Genomic DNA, 24,747 nt, shown 5'->3' with positions numbered 1-24,747 from the left:
TTTTGCTATCTATCGGGGTTTTATGTGTGTTATTGCTTGCATTGAGAGCGAGGTATGACGCTTTGGCGATTGCTTGGGCATGCCGGCTGATTTGAGCTCGGTCTGGAGAACTTGTGTTTTTTTTTTTCTCTCCCGTGTTCCTGTATTACATTTCATTTCTGTGACTGATCAGCTTGAATAGACAAGCTATGTCTGGCGTTGGTGCTTGGTTGAACCCTTCTATATATGCTATTGCTTTAGGTCAATACACGTCTTCGACACACTTGAGCGGATTCTCACTTCAATTTGTGAAATCCCAAGTGTTGTTTCCTCCATCACTAATTCAGATGTCTAAAATATACAGTAGGACCTCCGAAATATTGGGCCAAATATATGTACGTAGATATACCGCTCTTTATACCACCTCCCCTTAAGTATACTGCCACAAGTATACAGAGCCGCATAAACGGCCAAGTGATGTCTTTTCAGCGGCCTTTCCAGTGGTATGTTTAGTAGTCTCCTCGGATATAATTCTGTTTAGGTAGTACTGAAAAAATGCGAAAAAGGCTTAATTTGTGCAAGCGACTTTTTTACAACTTTTCTACTAGCATCACAGCCTTATATCGCGTGTATAGAAGCTAAATATATTCGAAGTTTTATACTAGTAGAACTAGCAGAATTCAAAAGGCAGTATACAGGGGGGTATATCTAGGTACTTTGGTTTGGCCCAATATTTCGGAGGTCCCACTGTATATGTAGAGAAACGAAGGAAGGATAGCATTGTTCGGATGGCGTCAGGACACCAATTAGGAGAGAGAGAGTATACACTTAAGGATATACAAACAGGACAGGTCCTGCTATGAATCTGTACAGATTTCACGGCGTTGTCCATTCACAACGGGGGAGCGGATACATCCTCCAAACACTGGTCAATCCGCATAATGTGGTATCCAGCCTTCTTGATATGTCGAATGAACTCCGGTAGGTACCCAATGGTAGTTGGGTTCAAGTAGTGCATGACGGCGAGATTCCCACCCTTCTCTACACCGCGGTAGAACGCTTGAAGTTGTTTCTCTGGGGTGGAGGTATTTGCCCACAGCCAGTCTTCGACATCGACACTCCAGTTCACAATATACGGGTTTGGTATGTGTCGGGCGAGCTGCTGGCGAAGCCGGGCGGCTACTGTACCAAATGGTGGGCGGAAGTATGAAGCTGTGAATATTCCGTGTTAGTCATTGCTAAGGAAGCATTGAGGCTGACATACACTGGATATTCAGCTGGTCTTTGAAGGTTCTCATGGCCTGGATAATCTCGTCATCAATCTCATGGAGGGTTCTCAATGATTCCATCCTTGGTCTTCATGTTAGTCTGTTCACGTGGGATATATGGAGTAAACTTACTTTGGATGAGTGTTCGAATGGAGAGCCACTTGGTGCCCCTTATTCAACATCTCCTTATAAAACTCCGTGAAATTACTCGACCGATCCCTGAGTCCAGCTCCAACAACAAAGAAAGTAACTTTCACTTTCTCCTCGTCAAGAATACGCATAACCCGCTGAGAAAACTGCGGCTGTCCATCATCGATACCAAACGCGAATGAATTCGGACGGGAGCAACGCAGAACCAACCTCCCACTTGGCAATCTCCCAGGCAAGCGATAATGACCGTTTGCCCGCGACGGCTTTGGAACATCAGGCACTATCTCCACGCGATGTAGAGTAACGGATTCCTTGGTATAGAACCCGTGGAACGAAATCGACACGACACGATTGAAATCAATATCAAAGTGAGTTAGAGGGATATATAGCTCTCGACTTCCTTTTGGAATTTTGCTATGGCCTTTGACGATCTTGGGTCGGCCGCCCTTTGATTTTCCATGCCTATGTTTCTTTTTCTTGCAAGCATCCGCGTCCATGTCATCGTCATCATCATCCCAGTCATCATCATCGTCATCGTCCCAATCATCATCAAATGACTCAGTGGCAGGATGAACCACATACCGGTCCGCCTGGACGGAGTCTGCAACGCTGGGGAAAGGCCTGCGTTTTGGGTTGCATTCGTCGTTGTGTTGGTTGAAAGAGACGCTGAATTGATCCGTGCCCTCGAATACCACGTGCAGGTACTCACTGTACCAGTGTAATAGGCTGTAGCAGTTGTTTGAATCGAACTGTGTGTGGAAGTTCTGGTCCGGGTCTGTTGGGAATAAACGGATGAAGCCCGGTCCATGTTGCACGGATAGATTCTCGCCGGCGCCGTGCCAGAATCCCAGATCATTGTGAGTTGGTCTTTGGAAAGTGTCAATGACAATAGGCAGTCTTGGCTTCTTTACCTCCGTGGTGTTAGACGCAGTATTGTGGGTGAGCCCTCGGAGTTCGTTCCAGTGGCCGTGATCAGCAGTCCCGTGAAATAAAGCGGAGGATGGAAGGAGTAATGAAAGAGCGGCAATAGCTATAAATAAACAATGCATGATGAAAATTTCCCTTGGCAAAAGATTGAATGTGCTTTGGTTGAAGATGTCAAGGTGGAAGTTGTCAAACCCGCCGTCTATTTACTTAGAGTAGTCCGAAGAGTCAAGAACGATTGACTACACATTTGTACAGGCAAGAACTATACATGTCAAATATCTACATCTATATCATATGTACGCTCTACAACCTACAGTATACCGGGAGATGAAAAATGAAACTAGATAATTTCATAAAACCCATAAGATCTGTACGGCACATCCCCCGTACCTTTGCATCCATATCACCGTAGTTGTTGTAGCGTAGGCACGAAAACCAATTCAATCCCGATACAAGATGCAGGAGAAAAGGCCCTACCGGGGTAGGTTCCACAGATGTAGGTTGCATATGGTAGAGAGATCAAGCCGTCAAAACATCCTCCGGGGCCACATAATGTGAGATCTGATCCTACTCGTCCAGGCTAAAAGTCGTCTCCGTTGGAACTCTTAGGTTTCCAATTTTTTTGGTTCACTTTTCTGTTTTTATCGTTTCCATATTCGTTCGTGTTTGTTCGTATCTTCCGCGCTCAGCACAACCAGAGAAATGTCGAGGTCTAGTTCCAGAATGGATCGTCTTCAACCTTGGGAGGGGCATACTTCTTAGGAGCTGACTTAGGAGCTGGCTTAGGGGCCCAACCAGAAGCTTCCAGACCACCCTTACGAGTTTCCTTAGGCTTGGGGTCGTGCTCCTTCTTGCTGTCGCCAGGGGTTGATGCAGCTCCCCACCATCCAGAAGCGTCCTCTGACTTGGATTTAGCATCAGGCTTGGGAACAGCAGGTTCCTCGTCAGCAACAGGCTCATCATCATCGGCAGGCTCATTGCCAGCATCCTCGGTATTGCTTGCAGCTTTGTCACTCTCCTCGGCCACACCAGATTCAGCAGCAGCAGATTCAGCTTCAGCTTCAGCATCAGCCTCAACCTCGGCCTCAACTTCAGAAGGAGCAGCAGAACCAGCATTGGAGCCAGCGTTGGATGCGTTATCGAAGAAGTCCTTGTCAGAGTCATCGTCAAAATCCAGCACATCACCCTCAGGCCGGTATGCTTCGAGGAACTCGGGAACAGTTTGGTTGCATTCGACCAAGATCTTAACAAGATCCTCGGCAATGCCTTCATCGCGTTCATTGTAGAAAGAGGTCGCGACTCCTTCGTTCCCAATGCGGGCAGTTCGTCCTGTGGATAATGGAATGATATATTAGCGGCAGGTTCATCGAGGGTGGCGAGAAAAAGCCACATCGAGCGGGAGTAAGACTTACCAATACGGTGAATGTATTCAGTAATACCTCCGTGGATAGCGCTGGGAAGATCATAATTCACGACGTGGAGCACATTGATGACATCAAGTCCACGAGCAGAGACTCCGGTAGCAACCATGATGGGACACTTTGCAGTTCGGAAGGCGCGCCTGTTTTGGTCGGTCAGCAAAGTAAAATGAAATTACAGAGGAAGGGTACTCACATAGCATCCTCCCGTTCACGCTGGGTCCGACCACTGTGGATGGAAGTGGTGGGCATTCCAGAGTTGTAGAGGTAGTCGTCGACGAAGTCAACCTGCTCCTTGCTGTTGACAAAGATCAAGGTGCGAACAGGCGGCATGCTAATCAGAAGGTCATAGATCGCACGCATCTTCTTGTCCTTATCAATCCAGTGAACCTTGAAAATAAGCATTAGCATTCAGCTCGAATATTACAAGCTCTTGACAATTTTGGGGCATGCGTACATTCTGCACAACGTTGTGGTGCGAACTGCCAGCTCGGCCAACACGGAGGCGCACATGGTCCTGGTTGAGATATTGCTTGGCAAGTTTCCGGAACTCCTTGTTGAAGGTGGCAGAGAACATCAGGTAGCGATGGTCGTCATCCTCATTCATATCTTGCTCAAGTCAGCAACAATCAAACAAACAAACGCCGCAACGCAAGGCCGCGACGCGAAGGTGGGATAATGAGATAGCAAACGATCTCAGTTACTTACCTCCTCCAGACATGATCTTCTTGAACTCATCTTCCCAGCCCGAGTCAAGCATCTCATCCGCCTCATCAATGACAGTGTACCTTTAGCACGGTTAGCATCCAATATTGCACCAATTTGTATTAGCTGAGTCAGAATCATACCTAACGCGACGGAGTGAAAGAACGTGAGTCTGTTCCATAAAATCAATAAGACGACCAGGAGTTGCAATCAAAATATCGCATCCTTTCTGAAGCTCCTCGCGCTGGAGACGAGAAGGAGCACCGCCATAAACAACACATGGACGGAGCATGGAGCGATAGCACAAACGACGCGCTTCATCAAAGATCTGAGTAGCCAATTCCCGAGTGGGGCAGACGATCAGAACCAAAGGCTCTGCTCGAACAGCATCCTCCCTAGGGTTGAATCTTTCCGCGGTGTTGGGGCGAGGAGCAGCGAGCTTCCTTGCCTTGCCCATCAGTTTGGAAAGAATGGGAATGAGGAACGCGCCCGTCTTTCCAGAGCCTATGTTTTGTCAGTATTGACTTGTCCCAACCATCATCTTCCGCAACACATACCAGTTTGAGCGACGGCGATAAGATCCATATTGCTCAGAACAGCGGGGATCGCATAAGACTGCACCGCAGTGGGCTGCTCGTATCCACAGAGACGAACGTTCTCAAGCATGACCGGGTGTAAACCAAAGTTGGCCCACTATGGATTGTTAGATTCTCAAATTGTTGCTAACTTTTTTTTCGCAGACTAACCTCGGTAACTGCCGTGATCTCATTGGGACTTTCGATGTTGACCTGGTAGCTGTTCAACCTGGAGAAGAAGATATGTTAGATGTCAAGCTCAGGGTCAGATTCACGTCACTTACTCGTCGAGTTTAGCGCCAGGGCGAATAATGAGTTCGCCCCGGAAAAGCTGATCCTCCAGCTCAGGGACGGCAGGGCCAACGTCACCATACTCATCCTTCCATTCGTAACGAGCAGCAACTCCAGCCCAATCACGATGATCCTTGCTATTAGCAAGGTCAGAATATTCGAAAGGAACTGGGTCAGTCCAACCCTTGTCACGAGCAACCTTTTTCGCAGATTCGGCATTAGGGCCTACTCCAGAAAGCACACCTGGAACAGGCAGCTCTCCGGCATTGGCACCCACCGAAGCAACTTCAGCGGCTGGGACCGAGTCATCGACAAAGGCACTGCCAGAAGCCGAGGCGGCATCTGGCTCGTCATATGATTCCATGATTCAGGTACAGCCTGTGGATGGGAAAGGGATCTCGTATCAGGTGTGGGTAGGAAGGAGGAAGAGCAGAATTGAAAAACAGATTTAAAAAGCGTGGGCCCAACAAACGCTCTGCGGCGCGGTCCAACCTTGGAAGGTTGCAGCTTATGACAAACCAGGTCGCGATCGCAATCGCTTTATTCGTTTTCTACTCGGGGGTACCTCAAACGGACACAACCTCAACATGTAACTCCCAAATATACGGATGTACATCTGATGTACCTCCCTCCGGAAGGAAGGAGCAACCCACCCTGACACTATGGAACACCAGAATAGGTACATCATCTCCTACCTAGGTACATTAGGTGTACCTAGTAACTCGTATGTTCATACAGAATACGACTACCACTATGGAGGTGATATGTAGGTACGTCTGAACATTCCAAGTTTGAACCTTTGGTGATTCACCAAGTGGTCTACCCATTGTGCCTACATATAGATATAACATGGGATATTTAGCATATTTGCTCTAGGGATACAATATCACGCACCGTCTTTGACTGATTTTGTGTATCTTAGCTATATTGTTCATTCAACACCCACGCAGCCAATCTATGACGATGTGCTTGCAGTTAATTTCGGCCCAGTTCGTTCTGAAGCAAATCTAAGGCGCCAAGCGGATGACAGACTGTTATTCTTGGGAAGTTGTATATATCAATTGCCCGACGTATGGATGTCAGTCTATGATGTCGGTATATGAGATCGACAGATACCTCGGGAAGTTTAGCTCGGCCAGGGGAAAAGTGGAGCCGAAAACCCCGTGGGCCCGTTCCGGGTAGAAGGAGATATACGCAGTAAGCCTGGGAACGGGTACCTTCTTTGGTCGTTCAACGTCTTTACCTCCTACAACATACATCATGGCATCTGATCGGGAGGATACTCGGAAGCGCCCCAATCGTTTGGAAGCTGCAATTACCAATCCCGGAGCAGTTAAGATTAACGTCACGGGCGCATTCATCGTTGACGACGAACCACGATCCAAGAGTCCCGTCGATGCAGAGGGTGTACACTATGAGAACAAGGATATTCGACTTCCGCATCATACAGGTGTTGTAAGCCATGTGGCTGTCGATGTAAGCTATTCAGATTTTTCGCCCCGCACACCGGTTCACCCCGCAATCTAGGGCAATTCCTTCACACAAGAAGAAAGCTTGGCTAACGGGATATTACGACCTTGATAGATTGGCGGAACACTTGCGAAGCTTGTTTATTTCACTCGAGAGCCGGACACTGCGGATAATGGCGGTCGGCTTAATTTTCTCAACTTTGAAACCCACCGGATCGATTTATGCATCAACTTCATTCGACAACTCAAAGAGGAACACGAGAAGCGCAATGGTTCAACACGAGAGGGACTTTGCGTGGTAGCTACCGGGGGTGGCGCTTACAAGTACTACGATCGCCTGAAAGAAGAATTAAATGTTAATATTCTACGGGAAGAGGAGATGGAGTGCCTGATCATTGGTAAGTCCTGGAACATACCCAAGTATGAAGTATACGATCTAACAGCTTCAAAACAGGATTGGACTTTTTCATTACCGAGATCCCCAACGAAGTCTTCACTTACAGCGATGCCGATGCTGAACCGATGCAATATGCCGAAGCCCGGGTCGATGTCTATCCTTATCTCCTCGTCAATATAGGATCAGGAGTTTCGATGATAAAAGTCTCCGGTCCAAGACAGTTTGAGCGTGTCGGCGGAACACATCTCGGAGGTGGAACGTTCTGGGGCCTTATGTCTTTGTTGACCGGCTCCCGGACATTCGACGACATGTTAGCAATGGCCGACCGCGGAGACAATAGTGCAGTGGATATGCTTGTGGGAGATATATACGGCATGGATTACACCAAGATTGGTTTGAAGAGCACAGCTATTGCCAGTACTTTCGGCAAGGTGCTTCGGTTGAAAAATGACGCCGAGCAAGGGGCCGAGGACGGTGAGGGTTTGATTCGAGGCGAGCCCGGTGAATCCAGCGAGTCTGGTGAATCCAGCCATGGGCCTAAGCCCAATCCGGAAGATATGAGCCGGAGTCTCCTCTACGCTATCAGGTATGTTTCATTGTTTGCATTCTCCGAAAGTCCGAGCTAACTCCGATTAGTAATAATATTGGTCAGATTGCATATCTGCAGTCAGAAAAGCACTCGGTCAAACACATCTACTTTGGAGGCTCTTTCATTCGAGGTCACCGACAAACGATGAACACCCTCTCCTACGCCATTCGTTTCTGGTCCAAGGGCGAGAAGCAAGCGTATTTCCTGCGCCACGAGGGCTACCTAGGTGCCGTTGGTGCCTTCATCCGACGCCAGCCACAAAACTGGGGTCGAAGAAACAGTGTTGACGAGGTGGTCGCACCGCAGGCGGTCCGAAACCTAGTTCAAAATAACAATGTCCTCCAACAACATGGCAGGTCGTCCAGTGAGCTATAAACATTTATTACGGCTAAATGATTGTGACCCTACCCTCCATTCCGCTTTGAGTCTTGATACCCCTGGAAAGCAATCTATGAACTACCAATGTTCTGCCGACTTCTTTTTGTGCACTGAGTGGCTGTTTTAATTGGCCACCTGTGAAAAGCCAATGTGGCAATTCGGGCATTTGTCCATGTTGTACATTTAGATCTAAAGATTTCTAGCTTCCTGCTTGAATTTCATATATGTTCGGTTATCATCTTAGAGAAATAAATTCCATTTTGTATTCCTTTTCTACTGGTTATGTACTTTGAATGGCCTTGTGATCTCAGCAGATCAAAACAAAGGCCTTTGAGATGAGGTTTGCTTAAGTGGGAGTTTCGAACGCGGACAAGTTTGATAGCTAACTAATTTCAAAATACAACAATCCTCAAGATATCTTCACACAGTGACATGCTGTGGAATATTCCTATATCACCAGTCCCTAGATATTGTTCCTTCGATGCGAAACGGCAGCCCCAGAGATCCACTATCTCATTGAGGGAAATCATAGAGAACGACGATCATCGAAAATCAGAGGTGTCAATAAGGATTGCGGACCTTATCCTCATTGGCTGTGTTTGAGTCACAGCACTGAATCGTCTCATCTCTTATGTTCTTGAGACAGTTGTCGATGAAGTGCAGATCATCATTCTTTGGCACGTGAGACCATTCCGGTGTCATCTTGCAAGTAGGAACCACGTAGTCAGACTTGTCATTACCATCGAAACCGGCATAGATGGTAGCGGACATTTTAACATCAATACGTCCAGACGCGACGTCTACTGCTGTCAGCTTGGATTCCTAACTTCATACGGGACAATGATGCGACGTACGGTAGGGTTCGCCATATTCCTCGCAGCGTTTGCTATCATTAATCAAAATGCAGCCCTTGCTGACATGCTATTGTCTGCATTAGTAGCAGATAAGAGTAATAGAAGGCCCTATTAACAAACTCACGATCTTGGTACCCTTGTAACTTATCGCCTCCCTCGGGTCCCAATATTGTCCACTAGTTGTCGCTCTGGTACCACCCGCAGTAGATTGCGGATCGGCAGGCAAAGGGCTAGGAATTATAGCGGCCACTTGGCTCTTGAAGGTAGATTGACCGCTCACTGAAATGGCAAAAACCAAAACGCTGAGTCCTAGGAATCGCATCTTGAAGTGAAGATCAAATAGACGAGCGAATGTTTGGAGAAGAAAGGTGAACAAGTGAGTTGGTATGCTGAGGATGTCCTTTATATATAGCTTTCGTCTTTATATCAATCTATTTAATGAAGTTAGAACAGACACCAGTGTCTAGACTGAGTATGAGATATACGAGTGGCCAGAAAGGGTAAATGGTAAGCCGGTTTTACTAACCTTGGAAACAGGTGAATCCAAAGCCTTAGAAGATGCAAATCCCTGCCTTGTCTCTTCTGTTCATCTTATTTCATGAATTACTGTGGATTCCACGGGGCAGCTTTGATCAGCCACCCGTAAAAAGCCAATATGACTATTTCATCTAGCATTTGTCCGTATTGCACATTCAGATCTATCTAAACATTTCTAGCTTGATATTTAAATCGGCATGTTTAGTTATATTAAAGAAATAAATCCTATTCACTTTTATTTGCTCGGGGCTGCATACTACATATGGATAGTGGTATTTACCCATTTCATATGATGTTGTGTGGTCATCAGCGCACCATGTCCTTGATCTGTAGTATACTGTAGGAATTGCTCTTTCAAGATATACCTATAGCTTTTAGCCCCAGAATGCAAGTGCAAGTAGTTATATCATGTTGTTTCACCGATGTAGATGTTTATGGCAACATGGCATGCATGAATACGGTAATAGGATCTCCGGAATATGGGCCTATGTACCTAAATATATTTCCCTGTCTACCGATAAAGAAACATATGCCTGAATACATCGATTTCGCCCTATATCTCGGAGGAGGTCCCACTATAATCTTCTTGGTCTTCGCTTTTACCGTCAAAAAGTTCCTTCTACATTCAAAATGAATTCCTCGAGTTCTGACGTTACGGACTCCAGTCTGACCACACCCGATAATGCCTTTGGTGTAGGCAAATGAACCCAATTTAGCCCATTCGCGACGGAATTGGGTATTATTCTCAGTAGAGAGTATTTTTACTGATGCTGCTTCAAACTATGTAGCTCGTCCCATTATAAGGCCTATGGAAATTGTACAAAAAGATGCAGTTGCTGTCTCTAGGCTCGGACTTTATCTTAGACGAGGAATGATGAAGATGTGCTAGCTGACTATTCACGTCATGCTAGGTTTGTCCTCTTTTTTGGTATGATTGCTTCATGTTGGAAGCTTAGTCGCCCAAGTGGTCTTGCAAGAAAAGTGGTTTCAAGTCCTTGCGGGTTATTGTTTTGGGTTCTGCTCTAGTCAAGATCAATATTATAGGGGCCTCTTCCTTCAATTGTGCTTCCTTGGGTGACTCCTTTAAATGGCTGGGTGATGCGGCTATAGATCTCTAGAGAACGTGTACAACGAGACTAAAGATCTAATAATTATTGATTACTGGGCGTTAAAAAAAGATAATTGGGTACTGTATAAGAACGCTCCCGGTTCGGGATATAAATTGCATATTTCACTCACTCATTTTGGACCGAAGTATGTGATAACATAACGATCTCATTCCACCTGATATTGGATTTCCCGTACTGGGGTCCATATGATGTCGTTGGATCAGCACACCTTCCATTGTCACTGTCGTGGTACCTTCCTCTTGAATATCTTCTCATCGTCCGAGCCGTTCCTTCTCCCTTCCGCTTCTTTCTACTCTGAAACGTTTACACTCCTGCCACAAACCTGCAAGCTGTCACCTGCACTGGGGCTTTCCTTCCATTGATTTGATTTCACTTCATTTTCTATTTGTTTACGTGGTATCCCATCTTCGTCTCACGCTCACTTTATTGCTTCTGCTTCTCAATTCTTCGTCATTCTGTTCTCTCGTGGTTCTGAAACCTGTCATCTGGACTGGGACTTTGATTCCATTGGTTCAATTTCACTTCAATTTCGATTTGTTTACGTGGTATCCCAGATTCTTTCGTGTCCCGTTCACTCTATGGCTCCTGCTTATCTATTCTTCCATCTGTTTTATAGTGATTCCACAATCTTCGTACCCTCTTTTCTCCTTTGGCCATCGTCATCCTTATCAATATGGCGGACAACATTGTTCATGAGGTGGCAGAGCAGCTGGAAGTCCTCACGGCGCAATCTCCGGCTGCTCGTAATGCATCCCTTGTCTCGGCTGTCTGTGTCGAGGTGACTGGGTCCGCTACTCAGGGCGCTGTTTCCAATGCGCCCGACGACATTGACGGGCAAGTCTCAACACCCACTTCGTCTGATATGACTGATCTCGACGAGGCCCTGCTGGAAGATCCAACAGCTCCGGCCAATGTATCCCAGCCGGTTCCGCCAGGAACTCACTTCATCAATCCTACCGCTCCCCGGGTAAGTTATCACCTCTCCGCCTCTGGCGAGCTTACTATTGCGGAAGAAAAAGAAACTTCCAAACCAACCGCTGCAGCTCCTGAGCGCCGTCCAAGCCCTCCCGCCGCGTTCTTGTCGTTTGATCGGGTTGCTAAGGGACTACCTCCAAATTTGCCAACTACGCCTGGCAAGTCAAGCGTTCAACCTCCTTCGTTGGCCGTGGAACGTATCTTGGGCCCGAAGCAACCAATCCCGGGCCGAATCCTCGAACTACTAGAGGAGTGGCATGAAGGTGATCCAGATACTGAACATCCGGCTGCATTGGCTGGACGTGCGCCATCGACCTGGAAGAACTTCCAGGCTTTTAACGAAGATGGTGATGAGTGTGAGATATCAATTTTTCAGATTACTCTCAAATTTCAGGCCCGTCGAGCCCTGTCGTACCGTATTATGATACTTCATGCCCAGAATGGACCTGAGGAGCTCGTCGTGTTTGGAACTCCTCGCCCCAAGCTCGCGGGGCGCTTGGCCAAGGGCATCAGAGGATTGTACCTGCTGGACTGGCTCGAACTCGAAAAGAAGGGAGTTGTTCGGGCATGCGGACTCAAATTGTGGAGGTCCGCGGATGAGAACAAGATTTTATTCAATCCATACATGTTCGACAATGCAGGCAAATGCACTCGCTTGACTAGACCGAAGGACATTTTCAACCCGCCTCCCTCGACTTCCACACCGAAGAAACAGAGTGACTCAATTGAGGATACCGAAGATGTTGAGTCCAGCTCATCCGAGCCAGTCCTTTCCCCATTGAGGTCCAGGCGCCAGGTTTCGAGTAGCATTTCCAAAGGCAACAAAGAAGACGAAGACAAGACTCCACTTGCTTCACGTCAGTCGTGGGGAGAGACTGTTTCGCCGACTCCCACTTCCAAAACTCGCTATGAGTCTCGCTCTCTCGGGAGCCCCATCAGACCTCCTCGAAAGCGGCGCCGCAGCACCTGGGGCTCCAATGATAATGCCATTGCCCCTATCCGATACAAGCTGATGTCTGATGTGTCGGACCAGGTGCGCATCTTCAATACCGATGATGCCAAGCTTGTGTTTCAAAAAGCCCGGGAATTCTACAAAGGTATAGACAATCGAACGGGTCTACTGTGCACTGTTCCTGGTGTGGAGGGAGTCCGATATGTGGGGGAGGGTTGTGTGGATGAATTCAATATCCTTCAGGAGGATGTTCGGAAGACTGCCGGTCCTGGTGATGAAGCCCGCGTGGTGGAAGTAAAGCCCGCAATGGAGTTCTAGATCCCGATGTGGTGATGTGTGGCCAACGGTCTTCGAGTGATGACTTTGGCCAGTGGGTTCTCCTCGTTGTTCTGGGTGTGATAGGCCGGGTCGCCCTTGTGGCAAACGTGGCTTGTGCCTACTGAGTCAAGAACCTTTATTCAAATAAGTGAAAGTACATGCGCGTGCTAGTGCTTTTGTGTATGTGTACATACTTCAAAAACATGCCCAAAAAAAAAAAAAAACAGTTGTCAGATTATTTTATGGTCCATACAGTCATCTAACATCCATCACTGTCTTCATTGTGTACGGAACCGGGTCAAATGGGAGATTCTCGGACCTCATTCTTCCTAGGTATGCTTCAATTATCTTTGGGGGGCTTTTTGATGCCTCATATGTATTTTGTACTTATTTTTAAGGAAATATTCTAAATTGATGCCAATTATATATCTTTGAACATTGTGAGTAAATAAGATGTATACTTCAGGCTAAGCGATGAACCATTCACCTCACTATACCGGGGGAGATAAAACAAATGTAGTTTACATGTTTTAATGTTAAAGAGGACATTTTATTCCCTGAGAAATGAATCCCAACGACCCATCCAACCCGAAGAACAAGGGCTGACAGGGTCACGTGCGGTATATAGATAACTGCTGAATCAGCCTGCAGATGCCCGTGGGTCGCGCCCTCGTTGACAACAAGCTCACATCTTCGTTATACATCGGGCATATTTCCTCCTCGCGCCATGACCCGACGATAGTTCTACCTGTGCTCGATGACGTCTCCTCCCCCGATCCCCGTCGACACCCATCCCAACCGCGCCCCGGGGTCTAAATCTCCTGAGCTCGAACGGTCCCTCCCCGACCCTAATCGACTAGCGCCCGAGGATGCGTACTTCGCGCCCTCACTCTCGCGCGCCCGCTCAGCGCCCACAAACTACGAAGAGAGTCTGCGGTCATTGAACGGCGATAACGGAGCCCATATTGGGTCGGCTGCGGCATTGCGGAAGAAGCTGGGCGGTGCTGGACGGCGTCGAAAGCGAAAGGGTGCTTGGAAGAAGTTGCTTTGGGTTAAGCAATCGTGTATGTATGCCGCGGAATTGGGCCCTGTGCAGGGCTTAGGATTGGTATTGCGCTGTTGCTGACGGTCGGTTCATAGATCCGGATAACTATACCGACACGGAAACGTTTCTCGACCACCTCCAGCGTAACCCCCGAGTGCGGCCGTACGATTTCTGGCCTCTGGTGGCTGATTCGACTGTGATTGTGCAGCATGTGTGCTCGGTGGTTATCTTTATTTGCTGTTTCGTTGGCATTGTCCAAGATCGAGTGAGCCCTGTCTCAATTGTCTGCTGGGGAAGTGTGGGTACGGCCGTAGGCTGGATTCTATGGGATAATTGGATCTGGAAGGAGCATGAAGAATCTGTGCAAAGTGCAGATGGGATCACGGCAGGCGATGATGGATCCAGTTCGACTTCATTTGCCAGCGCCATCGATACACCCGTCAATGACACACAACCCGATGATACAAAGGCGAACGCCATCCACGGACTTGGACTGTCCATGTCTGGAAATGAATCAAAAGAGCAATTCAACCGCAGTAGCGCGGATTTCAGCGAAAGCATCGACGCAGTGGCTCATTTGACAGCGCAGAGTGGTGTCCCGTCTGCTCCCGGCCCTTCCATCATTGGCACTACGGACCCGTTGATATCACAAGATACCCACCGCGTTTCAATGTTATCACCGCGAAACCGCCAACGTTTGACCACGGTCAAGTCAGCCTTTCTTATTTACTTCTCCCTGTTGGGCCTCAGTCCCATCTTGAAATCTCTTACCAAGTCTACCGCCAGTGACTCTATCTGGGCGATGAGCTGTTGGCTTTTAATCATGAATATATTTTCTTTCGACTATGGAAGTGGGGAAGGCGCAGGCGCCACCACCAAGTTTCCTGCTTCCTTGTCCACGAACGCAGCTGTGATGGCCTCGACCGTGCTCGCGTCCCGACTACCGTCTACAACACACGTGTTTAGTCTCATGCTATTCTCGATGGAAGTGTTTGGGCTTTTCCCCATTTTCCGACGCCAACTGCGACAGAAGTCATGGACTGGTCATGTTGTCCTGACGCTGATCCTCGTAATCGTTGCCGGTGGCGCTGTTGGTGTTACACTGAGCGCCGGATGGACAGCAGCCATCATTGGATCTGTCCTAGGAAGCATTCTGACAGCATTTGTCATGGGTGGTTGCAGTTGGTGGCTTATCAGCTTGCAAAAGTACAAGAACGTTGTGATCGGTCCCTGGGATCCTGCCCGGCCGATCATTCGGCGCCACTGGAACTAAGCTCCGTGTTTGACCATTGATGACTTTTAGCGCCATATGTAATATAGATTGTGGGCGTTTGATTAGATGTTCTTGTTGCTTATACCCCTAGATCAATCTAATTCTTTCAGACAACGAAGTTTCAACGGCGTTCGGTGGATCGACGAGTCTTTTTCTCTCCGTGCCCCATGATAGTGCTAGGGTGACCAATTTCCCACAAATTAACTCAGAGAAGTTTCAGGAAAACCTTGGACATTATAACCGATTTTCATTTCTATGGCTTATTGGGTTCAACTAAGGGGGGAATGCGGGTTTTCCAGGTCAGAAGGGAATGAATGCGACAACGAATTTGCATACCAACAAGGTATATCGCAAACATGAATGAACTGCTAAGTACTAATTACCTTCGAAGGAAAAACGCCTGATACTTGAAACGTCCCAAGTGAGACCATGAACCCCTAATCTATTTTTACCTACTAACCACTTGGGGAAATATCTTCAGGCAGCCTAAAAAGTCCCTTGGCATTCCACACCTCATTTGCCGCTGCCCTTGCTTAGCGCCGAGAACCTTTTCCTTTCAGGGGGCATTCGGACTCGATTTGATGAACAGCTGGACCCCGACTGGCCAGTCACTGACCAGCGATCGGACAGTGAGACATTCCCTGAAGGAATGGTCCACATGCTCATCGGCAGAGCAGCTGGAACAAGGCGCATGACAGTGAGATCATCCTGGTATGTTTTGGTCCATGCGTTTTGGACTCGATATATACCTGGCCATGTTCTGTCCCTGGCTTTCTTGATTCTTGATCATTTTGCTTTGTTCGCGGCTTGAGGCTGCGTTTCGACTCTCAACAGACTGGGTCTGTTTATATATCCTATCCGGATTCCCTGATCTGCCTTTCAACCTGTCTATGAACATATCACGACTGTTGCATTACTGATTCTAATCATGTTCAAACGCCTCGCCCTTGGCCTGCTGGCCGTTCAGGCTGTGGCCGCCACACGCTTTGCCATGTACATTGACGAGTTAGTACAAACTGGGAATTTACATATCCCGAGCCCACAGCTAATAACTATCCAGATGGCATGTAACCGCTCTCCCAGGCAAGGACAAGACTGAGGGCATTGACTACGCCATTATGAGCTTCGCTGCCTCAACGCTATTCAATTCGGACACGCCTGCAGCTTACAAACCATTTGAGCCCCCGGCGACCATGCGCAATCGCTTCAGCCCCAATACCAAGCTAATGGTTGCTATCGGTGGCTGGGGTGACACTGCTGGTTTCTCCGAGGGAGCAAAGGACGAGGCTTCGCGCGCGCGATATGCTAAGAACGTCGCTGCGATGCTCGACACACATGGATTCGACGGTGTCGGTAAGATATCTCGAACAATGCTTCCTAGAAGCAAGGGACTGACCGGTATAAATAGATATTGACTGGGAATACCCCGGCGGCAACGGTGAAGATTACAAGAAGATCCCTAACTCAAAGAAAGTGTCCGAAATCGAAACCTACCCTCTCTTCCTAGAGGCTATCCGTAAAGCAATTGGCAACAAGACCCTCTCCATCGCAGTGCCCGGTCGGAAGCAGGACTTCATCGCCTACACCAAGGAACAGGGCCCTAAGATCTTCAAGTCTGTCGACATCATCAATGTCATGAGCTACGATCTGATGAACCGCCGCGACAATGTTACCAACCACCATACCGGCGTGCAGGGTTCCCTGGACACCATCGACGAATATCTCGCAATTGGAGCTACTCCCGAGAAGATTAACCTCGGCTTCGCGTACTACGCCAAGTGGTTCACCACCGATCCCAACTCCGATTGTAATGAGAATCCCATCGGTTGCCATCTTGCCAAGCTCGAGAACGACGATGGATCGGACAATGGCAAGTCCGGTGCTGTGACCTTTGAGGCTAGCAATATGTCCCCTGCACCTAAGGATCTGAAAGAAGGTACCGGAATGTGTGGATTCGCAGCGAAGGCCAAGTGCCCGTCAGGGTCGTGCTGCAGTGCTTCTGGCTATTGGTATGCACACCCATCACCTAAATCTGGTTAGTATCTAAACTAACTTCCTATAGTGGTACTACTGATCAGCACTGCCAGGCCGGATGTCTCTCGGACTATGGTACCTGCAAGGGGATCAATATCATCGACTCGTGGCGCAAAGCTCAGAAGGATGGCAAGACCGATGCGAAGGGCGGTGGTCAGTACTACTTCGATAGCGACAACCACATCTTCTGGACTTGGGATACCCCCGAATTGATTGCCCGCAAGTTCACGGAAATCGTCGCGGCGAAGAAACTTGGTGGTGTCATGGCTTGGAGCTTGGGCGAGGATACCTACAAGTTTGAGCACTTGGCGGCTATGCAGAAGGGTCTTAAGTCCCATCCTGCTAAGATCGACGGACCCCCCAAGGTTGTGACGTCCCCAAAGCCTACAATGTCCCCAAAGCCTACGATGTCCCCGAAACCTGAGACATCCCCAAAGCCTGAGGTGTCCCCAAAGCCTGAGGTGTCCTCGAAGCCTGAGCCTGAGACCGGCTGCTTTTTGTGCCTACTAGATTGGATCACTGGCTGAACTTGTGAAATGAGATACCAGATTGCGTTTGGAGTATATTTTGATGCTTTACTATCCTAAATGAACATCTGATTCCCCCTGTGTGCTGTGTTCCGTCTATTTCTCTCATCTTCGCTATCAGTATCCCCATAATCAATGCAATACAAGCATCTTCAGTGAGATATCGGGGTAAAATTGAAATCATCATTATATTCGATATTCATTTAGTCCATAACCCCATCCACGACTGAATATACCTCTGAATCAAACCAGCAGCAAGGGGGTCTTCCACGAGTGCCAAGGAGGGGCAGTCTCGAATCGTCTGCTCAGTTTCAAATGTAAGACCAACCTCATTTCCATCCCGTCTCGTCTCCGACTGGCCCTGACCTGCATACTTAGACCTCCAGAAATCAATGAGTTTAACACTCGGATTCTTCTCCGGATCCTGCTCACTCCCCGCTAATCTCCTAAGCCACTCCTGCGGAGACACAACCTCAAACTCCGACAAGGCCGATCCCCTCAACGCAGGAAGCAAATCCCTCCATCTAAAAGACTTCGGATTAACCAAGTGGTACACCATATCAGCATCGGATGATCCAGGACTCATAGCAATATTTGAAACAGCTCGACCACACTGATCAACAGGCAACCAACTTAGCCGCTCATTAAGTTCAGGCAATGCACCCGTCGTCAACGCACTCCGGAACATGAGCGCAACAGCTTCAGTCTCATTCCATTGCGCACTAACAGTATCACCGCCGAGCTGACCGATTCTCAGAACTCGGGATTGCATACCGGTCTGACGCATGGCGTTGCGCGTGATGTGTTCGGTTACCAACTTCGACCTGCCATATCCTGTTCCCTGTGCGTGATTCAAATTCTCAATCACGGTTTCGGGAATTGATGCAGGCTTGGGTGTGTTGCTTGCCGCGCTTACACTGGAACAGAAGAAGAACCGTGCAGGGGAGGGTAGACGAGAGCGCAGACAGAGGTTGATGAGATTGTATGTTCCGCGGATATGTTGCTGCTCGAAGGACCGTACGCCAAGGTTGAAGTTCACGGCCCAGGCACTGTGGATGACACATGTAAGGGATGAGAGTAAGTGTTCTAGGTCGTGGTCTTTGAGACCGAGGTTGGATTGTGACATGTCGCCAGGGACGGCATGGAGCTTTGCGGCTTCGGTATCGGTGAGAGTTATGTTGCGATCGGCTAGTGATTTGTAGAGACGGGATCCTGCCGCTGCTTGTCCTGGCGCGCGCACGATTGCCCAGACTTCGGAGACTGTTGGTCGCTTCAGTAATTCTGACACGATGAAGGCTCCCAGGTTTCCAGTTGCGCCAGTGACCATTACCACCTCTGTTTCTGGGCTTCTGGTGATAGTTGGGAAGTGCTGAGTGAAGTGGGAGTACTTTTCGATCATTTCACGCATAGAATGAAGTTCATCTTCCTTCTCGGCTTCTTGACCAGTTCGCAACTGGTAGAGGTGCTTGGCCAGTGCAGCGATATTGCCTTTCTCGAACACTATATTCTGAGAAAGCTGGTCTCCTAGCTCGCCGATATCAATGTCGCGCATGATGTACCTCCATATTTGCGTTGTCTGCAAGCTGTCGACACCAGCAGAGAATATGTCGGCCTCAGCATTGGGTATTTGTACGCCCAAGTCTTCGCTGAACCTCGAAAGGAGCCAATTCTCCAGTTCTGGGATACTGAGCGCGAGGGAACCTCTTTTCTGGCCATTGCCTTCAAACTTGGCATATACCTGCTTGATATCCTCCTCAAACTGCTGGTAAACCTGAGCGCGGATACAGGTTCCCTTATCAGTTCTGGCGTAAACAACATCGGCGCCCTTGATCACGACGAGTTCCTTGGGGATACGGGAGAATGTCTCGGCACGAGTATTTGCCGCTTCAACAGCTGGCCAGATAGCTTCCAAAAATTGATCATCACTCAAGTGAGACACCTTGCCAGGAGCGCGGAAAATCAAAGCCCCAGGTACAGTCCGCTGGAAGCCGAACACGACGCAGTCACTCACGATAGGCTCTTCTCTAACACGACCTTCGATTGGAATAGGAAGCACCTTTTCACCGTTGACCAGCGTGATTCTATCATCCAGTCGACTTAAGTACTTATAGTAATTGCTCTTCTCCGGATCCGGGTGTCTGGTGAACAAATCGGCTGTTCTGAAAGAGTTCTCTGGGTTCTTTGCGCTATACGGTGGCTTGGAATTCGAAGGGCCCTTGCTTGGCAGGCCATCCAATGCAACACATTCAAAGACACCAGGCGAGATCTCATCCATCAGAGTGAGGTCAGCAACAGGTCGATGCAGTCGCATATATTGCCACTCCTTATCTTCTGGAGGTCGGAAAGAGGTCATGATCTGTCCTGTTTCCGTCGCTCCGTAGTTGGCCACCAGATTCACGCCCTGTGCCACAAGACGGTCGCCAAGATCGTCTGGACAGCTGGAACCGCCATATAGCACGAGCTGCGGGCGGGCCAGTGCTTGAATACCTTCTTGCTTCTCTGCTAGTAGCTTAATCACGTATGGCACGGCGCTGATTTGCTGTGGCTTGGCCACTTGAAGAGCATCGAAAAGATTTTGGTACGTGACTGGAAGTGAATGGTTTCCCAGGTATGCCGGTGCTCTTGTAAACAATGCTCGTCCAAGCTCCATCAGAGCGTGGGAATGAAAGAGTGGACTGATAGTAAAGAGGCGCAGACCGAAGCTCTTGCGGAAATTCGCTAGGGTTTGAAGGTTGGTAAGGAAAATCGGCTTGGGGAAACCGGTACTGCCGGAGGAATGTAGGATCCAGGCAATCTTCTTTCCTTCTCTTGATGGATCTGCACCGGGGCGTTCAAAGCGAGGAGAGCTAACAGGACGGTTAAACCAGTCCTCCCTTTGTAGTAGAGAGAAGCTTCTACAACGAGGATTCTCGGTACAAATTTCAGTGACAACTTGCTGAAACTGTTTCGTGATGATAATTTGGCTGCAATTTGCCATCTCCATAAGCCGAGTATAAGCCGGTGCTGTGAGACGTGTAGACAAAAAAAGCACAGCATAGCCAAGACGATTTAGCGCAAAGAAAGTCACCACGACCTCGAAGCTAGATCCAGCTAGCATAGCAACGACAGGCGCTTGCTCGAGATTTGGGTCCTAGGAGATGATTAGTTGAGGTTGATATAATAAAATGGCTTCCGTCTTACCGCGGGTACAAGTCCCTGCTGCATATAAAAGCGAACAGCGACATCAGTATACCGATCGATATCCCCGGCTGTATGCTTCTCGAAATCAGCTGCTTCGCGAAGTGGATAGCATATCAGAGGGTGTTGGGCCTCATCTGGCTGAGCAGCATGGGACTTCAATAGGCCATCGATGGTTGCGAACTGTTCAAACGGAGGCCACTTGGAATGAAGTGTGCCGTTCAATAAGCGAGTAGCGATATCTTTCGTCTGGAGTGGCTCCACGCCTCCGTCAGTAGTTGTGAGAGTTATTGTAGCCATGATGTTTATGTGAAATATCCATAGCAATCCAGTCGGCTCCAGATGGATTTATATCTGAGCTAACACCACATGTTGGGGTAATCCCACGCATCGCGGGGGCTTTTCCGGGTTTCCGAGTTGATACCCCGGAAAAGTGCTATTCACGGTCTTGGATATCCATGCTATTTCCAGGTGTCAACCGAGGACTCCTGTGAGTGTTGGTGGAAATACTCCGTATGTTAATGATAGGAGCTGTGTTTTACACCTTTTCCGTATGACATGAGATCGGCACTGGGTTGTTGGTGTTTGATGAGCTCGGATATCCGAGATGGACACTGCATTTCCGGAGCCATCCCTCAAATCCGCAGTATAATAGAGTGCTGCTGCAATTTTATACCAAAAGAGCAAAAGTCATAGGATATGTTGAGTTAGACTATGATGCCCAGCATGCTGGCCTTTTAGCCGGAGACATCAAAGCGAAGTATATCGACATTGACCTCTGAGATATGCCCAAAACCAGACATTTGGGTTAGAGTATGCAAGTCCTCTTCCCAACTCCCATATTCTAGAAAGACTCACAACAAACAGTGTAACTTCAAAATAAGTACCTCTATCATCCAGCGTTGGTCGCGGTAAAAGTATCAATATTGTTATTCCCTACGTCGAGTCGAATGACGCTGGCACGTGGTCAAATGCACCACCTGGAGCTCCCTTGCCATGGTAATCCGCACCTTCATCAACGCCCTCATCGTCGATATCCCCCAATACCATCCAGAGTAATGCATCTACGACCTGGATATGTTGGGCTGAAAATGCTCAATCAAGGAATACTCTACGTCTCAATTGCAGCGCCAAACCTCTTTGCCGATCCAATACTCTCAATCCCAATCATCATCACCGTGAGACTCCAAGCGCCCGTCCGGCGAAGAATTGTGTGCTTCATCCGTCTATGTGGGGTGCAAGTAAACCCCTCAGATTCAACTCCCACTATACGGCCAAGTAAGAACCCCACATGGCAACCGCCATTAGTGTGGCACATCATGGTCATGACCAAAGTCTTCCTTTCCAACAAAACATGTCCAGACCTGGCCCATTAGTTTGGGTTCTTTAGTTCGGCGATCGAAGTAAACGTCTCGGTGGTAATAGCGAGTGGTTCCTCCCTAGACTCGGCAGCGTGGAAGATCTACGGACGCCGGCACCAGGCTCCGGCACCGGCGTCGGGCCCTCGGTGAACCCGCCGAATATCTTCAAAGGCTCCCCCACACGCCCTGCCATTATTATACGGAGTGCGGAGTTCTCTGCGGCTGACTATTAAAGATTACGGATCTAGGTGGGCGTGTCGATATTGCTGGGTTTGAAATGCGCAAGTACAAGCGTGAGGATAGTGCTAATTTGAGTAGTGATGGTAAAGGGACTATGAAGACTGATATCACGGTCGGATATAGTAGAGAGTGGGGATCTAACGAATGGAGGCTAGTGTATGGTTATAATATATACGAATTGGCAGCCAATAGCCTTCTTGAAGAAGAAGGATATCAAAATGGGCCGAGGATCTACCCCAAATGCCGATATGAGGGGTTGAGACTATATAGTCATGGGGTTTCCCACTTCATAAACACCTACTTGATCATATTCAAAAAGTATTCTACGCAAATATGGCAACCCAATATCAACTACCATTCAAAGTATGACTTCTATCCAAGTCTTCGGCGAGATGTCCGAGACTAACGCCATTTTCTCTAGTTAGCGGATCCCAGTCTGCTGAAATTCGACTCCATCATCGGCGACAAATGGGTCGGTGCAAAGAGCGGAAAGAGATTTGAAGTGCTCGGTAAGTCACTTGAAGCTCTATAAAGATTACAACTAAGATATCCCTAGACCCCGGCACCGACAAGGCATGGGCCAGCTGCCCCGCCAACGCCGCCGAAGATGTCCCCGCCGCCGTTGAAAACGCCCACACAGCCTTCGAGAGTTTCCGCAAAATCAACCCACGACAGCGCGCCAAGTGGCTCCTAGAATGGCATAATCTCACAGTCGCAGCCCGCGATGACCTCGCTCAGATCGTAACCCACGAAACCGGAAAGCCACTCGCAGAAGCATACGGCGAGATCGACTACTCTCTTGGCTTCCTATGGTGGTTCGCCGGAGAAGCAGAGCGCATCCAGGGCAGTGTCTCAACAGCCGCGGCACCGAACCGCCGCGTGTTCACAATCAAGCAACCGATCGGCGTGGCAGCCGCCCTCGTCCCATGGAACTTCCCCATTGCCATGGTTCTACGGAAAGTCGGTGCCGCGCTGGCGGCGGGCTGCACGATGATCGTCAAGCCTAGTCCCGAGACGCCGATTTCAGCGCTCGTGCTGGCGGAGCTGGCGCATCGCGCTGGTATCCCGGCTGGTGTGCTGAATGTGTTGACTACGGATTTGGAGAATACACCTGCGCTGAGCGAGGCGTTGTGTAAGCACCCGCTTATTAAGAAGGTGACGTTCACGGGCTCGACGCGGGTTGGTAAGTTGGTTGCTCAGCACTGTTCGCACGGTCTTAAGAAATTGACTCTCGAGCTTGGTGGAAACTGTCCTTTCCTTGTTTTCGATGATGCCAATCTCGATCAGGCAGTTGAGCAGCTCATGTCGTTGAAATGGCGTCATGCTGGTCAGGCTTGTATTACTGCCAATCGGATCTATGTGCAGGCTGGGGTTTATGATCGCTTTGCTGCGCTTTTGAAGGAGCGCACGGCTGCGCTGGTTGTTGGTCATGGTGCCGTGGCCGGTACTACGATGGGTCCGTTGACTACGCCCAGGAGTATTGACAAGGCCTCTGCGCAGGTTGAGGATGCTCGTCGGCTCGGCGCTGATGTTATCTTGGGTGGTAATCCTCTCAAGTCGAAGCCTGGTTATTTCTTCGAGCCTACTATTTTGTCTGGAATGACAGAGGAGATGCTCATCTCCCAGGAAGAATCATTTGCGCCTATTGCTGCGCTATACCGGTTCGAGACTGAGGATCAGGCTGTCAAGCTGGCTAATGATACCAGCATGGGTCTGGCCAGTTACGCTTTCACCAAGAATATCGATCGTATGTGGCGTCTCTTGGAGAATTTGGAGGCGGGCATGATCGGAATGAATACAGGTGAGTTTCTTGAGTTTCCTATGGATAATAAGTGTAATCAGTCTAACTTCGTACAGGTAATTCATCGGCTGCCGAGTCACCTTTCGGTGGTCTCAAGGAGTCTGGATATGGTAAAGAGAGTGGCAAGGACGTGGCTGTCAATGAGTACTTGGTTACCAAAACTGGCACTTTGACTCTTGAGGGACAATACTGAAGATATTGAAGATCATCTTAACATTCCAAATTGAAATGAAATTTATGAATATTTCTTGTTTGTGAGTGGTCAATGAAATCCACTTGTAGATGAAGGAGACCTTTTGATTGGCCAAATATAAATCTGGGGTCGATCTTCTGAATATCAGATTTTCTTCACAACACAAACTTCATAAATTCTTCAT

The 24,747-nt window shown here is 48.6% G+C and overlaps 9 protein-coding genes across 9 annotated transcripts; 5 read left to right on the top strand and 4 right to left on the bottom strand.

Moving 5' to 3' along the window:
- Positions 1-871: 871 nt before the first annotated feature.
- Positions 872-2,446, bottom strand: PGRI_050020 (polysaccharide deacetylase family protein; the record flags this gene model as incomplete). The annotated part of the gene is made up of 3 exons (XM_040792715.1): positions 872-1,191; positions 1,244-1,329; positions 1,380-2,446. The coding sequence occupies 3 exons, from the start codon at positions 2,444-2,446 to the stop codon at positions 872-874; spliced, it is 1,473 nt and encodes a 490-aa protein (XP_040644682.1).
- Positions 2,447-3,036: 590 nt separating this feature from the next.
- On the bottom strand, positions 3,037-5,677 carry PGRI_050010 (DEAD/DEAH box helicase; the record flags this gene model as incomplete). Its single annotated transcript, XM_040792714.1, has 9 exons — positions 3,037-3,653; positions 3,737-3,885; positions 3,939-4,132; positions 4,200-4,351; positions 4,451-4,530; positions 4,591-4,951; positions 5,005-5,140; positions 5,194-5,251; positions 5,307-5,677. The coding sequence occupies 9 exons, from the start codon at positions 5,675-5,677 to the stop codon at positions 3,037-3,039; spliced, it is 2,118 nt and encodes a 705-aa protein (XP_040644681.1).
- An 896-nt stretch (positions 5,678-6,573) lies between these two features.
- On the top strand, positions 6,574-8,143 carry PGRI_050000 (pantothenate kinase; the record flags this gene model as incomplete). The annotated part of the gene is made up of 4 exons (XM_040792713.1): positions 6,574-6,789; positions 6,898-7,180; positions 7,237-7,765; positions 7,816-8,143. 4 exons carry the CDS (start codon positions 6,574-6,576, stop codon positions 8,141-8,143), a joined length of 1,356 nt encoding a protein of 451 aa, XP_040644680.1.
- Positions 8,144-8,707: 564 nt separating this feature from the next.
- PGRI_049990 (uncharacterized protein) lies at positions 8,708-9,322 on the bottom strand (the record flags this gene model as incomplete). The annotated part of the gene is made up of 3 exons (XM_040792712.1): positions 8,708-8,946; positions 9,001-9,067; positions 9,125-9,322. 3 exons carry the CDS (start codon positions 9,320-9,322, stop codon positions 8,708-8,710), a joined length of 504 nt encoding a protein of 167 aa, XP_040644679.1.
- Positions 9,323-11,340: 2,018 nt separating this feature from the next.
- On the top strand, positions 11,341-12,912 carry PGRI_049980 (uncharacterized protein; the record flags this gene model as incomplete). Its single annotated transcript, XM_040792711.1, has 1 exon — positions 11,341-12,912. One exon carries the CDS (start codon positions 11,341-11,343, stop codon positions 12,910-12,912), a length of 1,572 nt encoding a protein of 523 aa, XP_040644678.1.
- Positions 12,913-13,669: 757 nt separating this feature from the next.
- On the top strand, positions 13,670-15,230 carry pigc (phosphatidylinositol N-acetylglucosaminyltransferase; the record flags this gene model as incomplete). Its single annotated transcript, XM_040792710.1, has 2 exons — positions 13,670-13,976; positions 14,053-15,230. 2 exons carry the CDS (start codon positions 13,670-13,672, stop codon positions 15,228-15,230), a joined length of 1,485 nt encoding a protein of 494 aa, XP_040644677.1.
- A 928-nt stretch (positions 15,231-16,158) lies between these two features.
- PGRI_049960 (Glycoside hydrolase, superfamily) lies at positions 16,159-17,791 on the top strand (the record flags this gene model as incomplete). Its single annotated transcript, XM_040792709.1, has 4 exons — positions 16,159-16,235; positions 16,291-16,583; positions 16,639-17,239; positions 17,293-17,791. The coding sequence occupies 4 exons, from the start codon at positions 16,159-16,161 to the stop codon at positions 17,789-17,791; spliced, it is 1,470 nt and encodes a 489-aa protein (XP_040644676.1).
- Positions 17,792-17,990: 199 nt separating this feature from the next.
- Positions 17,991-21,268, bottom strand: PGRI_049950 (putative NRPS-like enzyme; the record flags this gene model as incomplete). Its single annotated transcript, XM_040792708.1, has 2 exons — positions 17,991-20,921; positions 20,972-21,268. 2 exons carry the CDS (start codon positions 21,266-21,268, stop codon positions 17,991-17,993), a joined length of 3,228 nt encoding a protein of 1,075 aa, XP_040644675.1.
- Positions 21,269-22,902: 1,634 nt separating this feature from the next.
- Positions 22,903-24,563, top strand: PGRI_049940 (NAD-dependent succinate-semialdehyde dehydrogenase; the record flags this gene model as incomplete). The annotated part of the gene is made up of 4 exons (XM_040792707.1): positions 22,903-22,932; positions 22,991-23,078; positions 23,126-24,370; positions 24,427-24,563. The coding sequence occupies 4 exons, from the start codon at positions 22,903-22,905 to the stop codon at positions 24,561-24,563; spliced, it is 1,500 nt and encodes a 499-aa protein (XP_040644674.1).
- Between the last annotated feature and the right edge of the window lie 184 nt (positions 24,564-24,747).

This window comes from Penicillium griseofulvum, assembly GCF_001561935.1.
Source record: "Penicillium griseofulvum strain PG3 chromosome Unknown contig_84, whole genome shotgun sequence".
NCBI classification, from domain to species: Eukaryota; Fungi; Ascomycota; class Eurotiomycetes; order Eurotiales; family Aspergillaceae; genus Penicillium; species Penicillium griseofulvum.
This window is presented reverse-complemented; position numbering and strand designations above follow the sequence as displayed.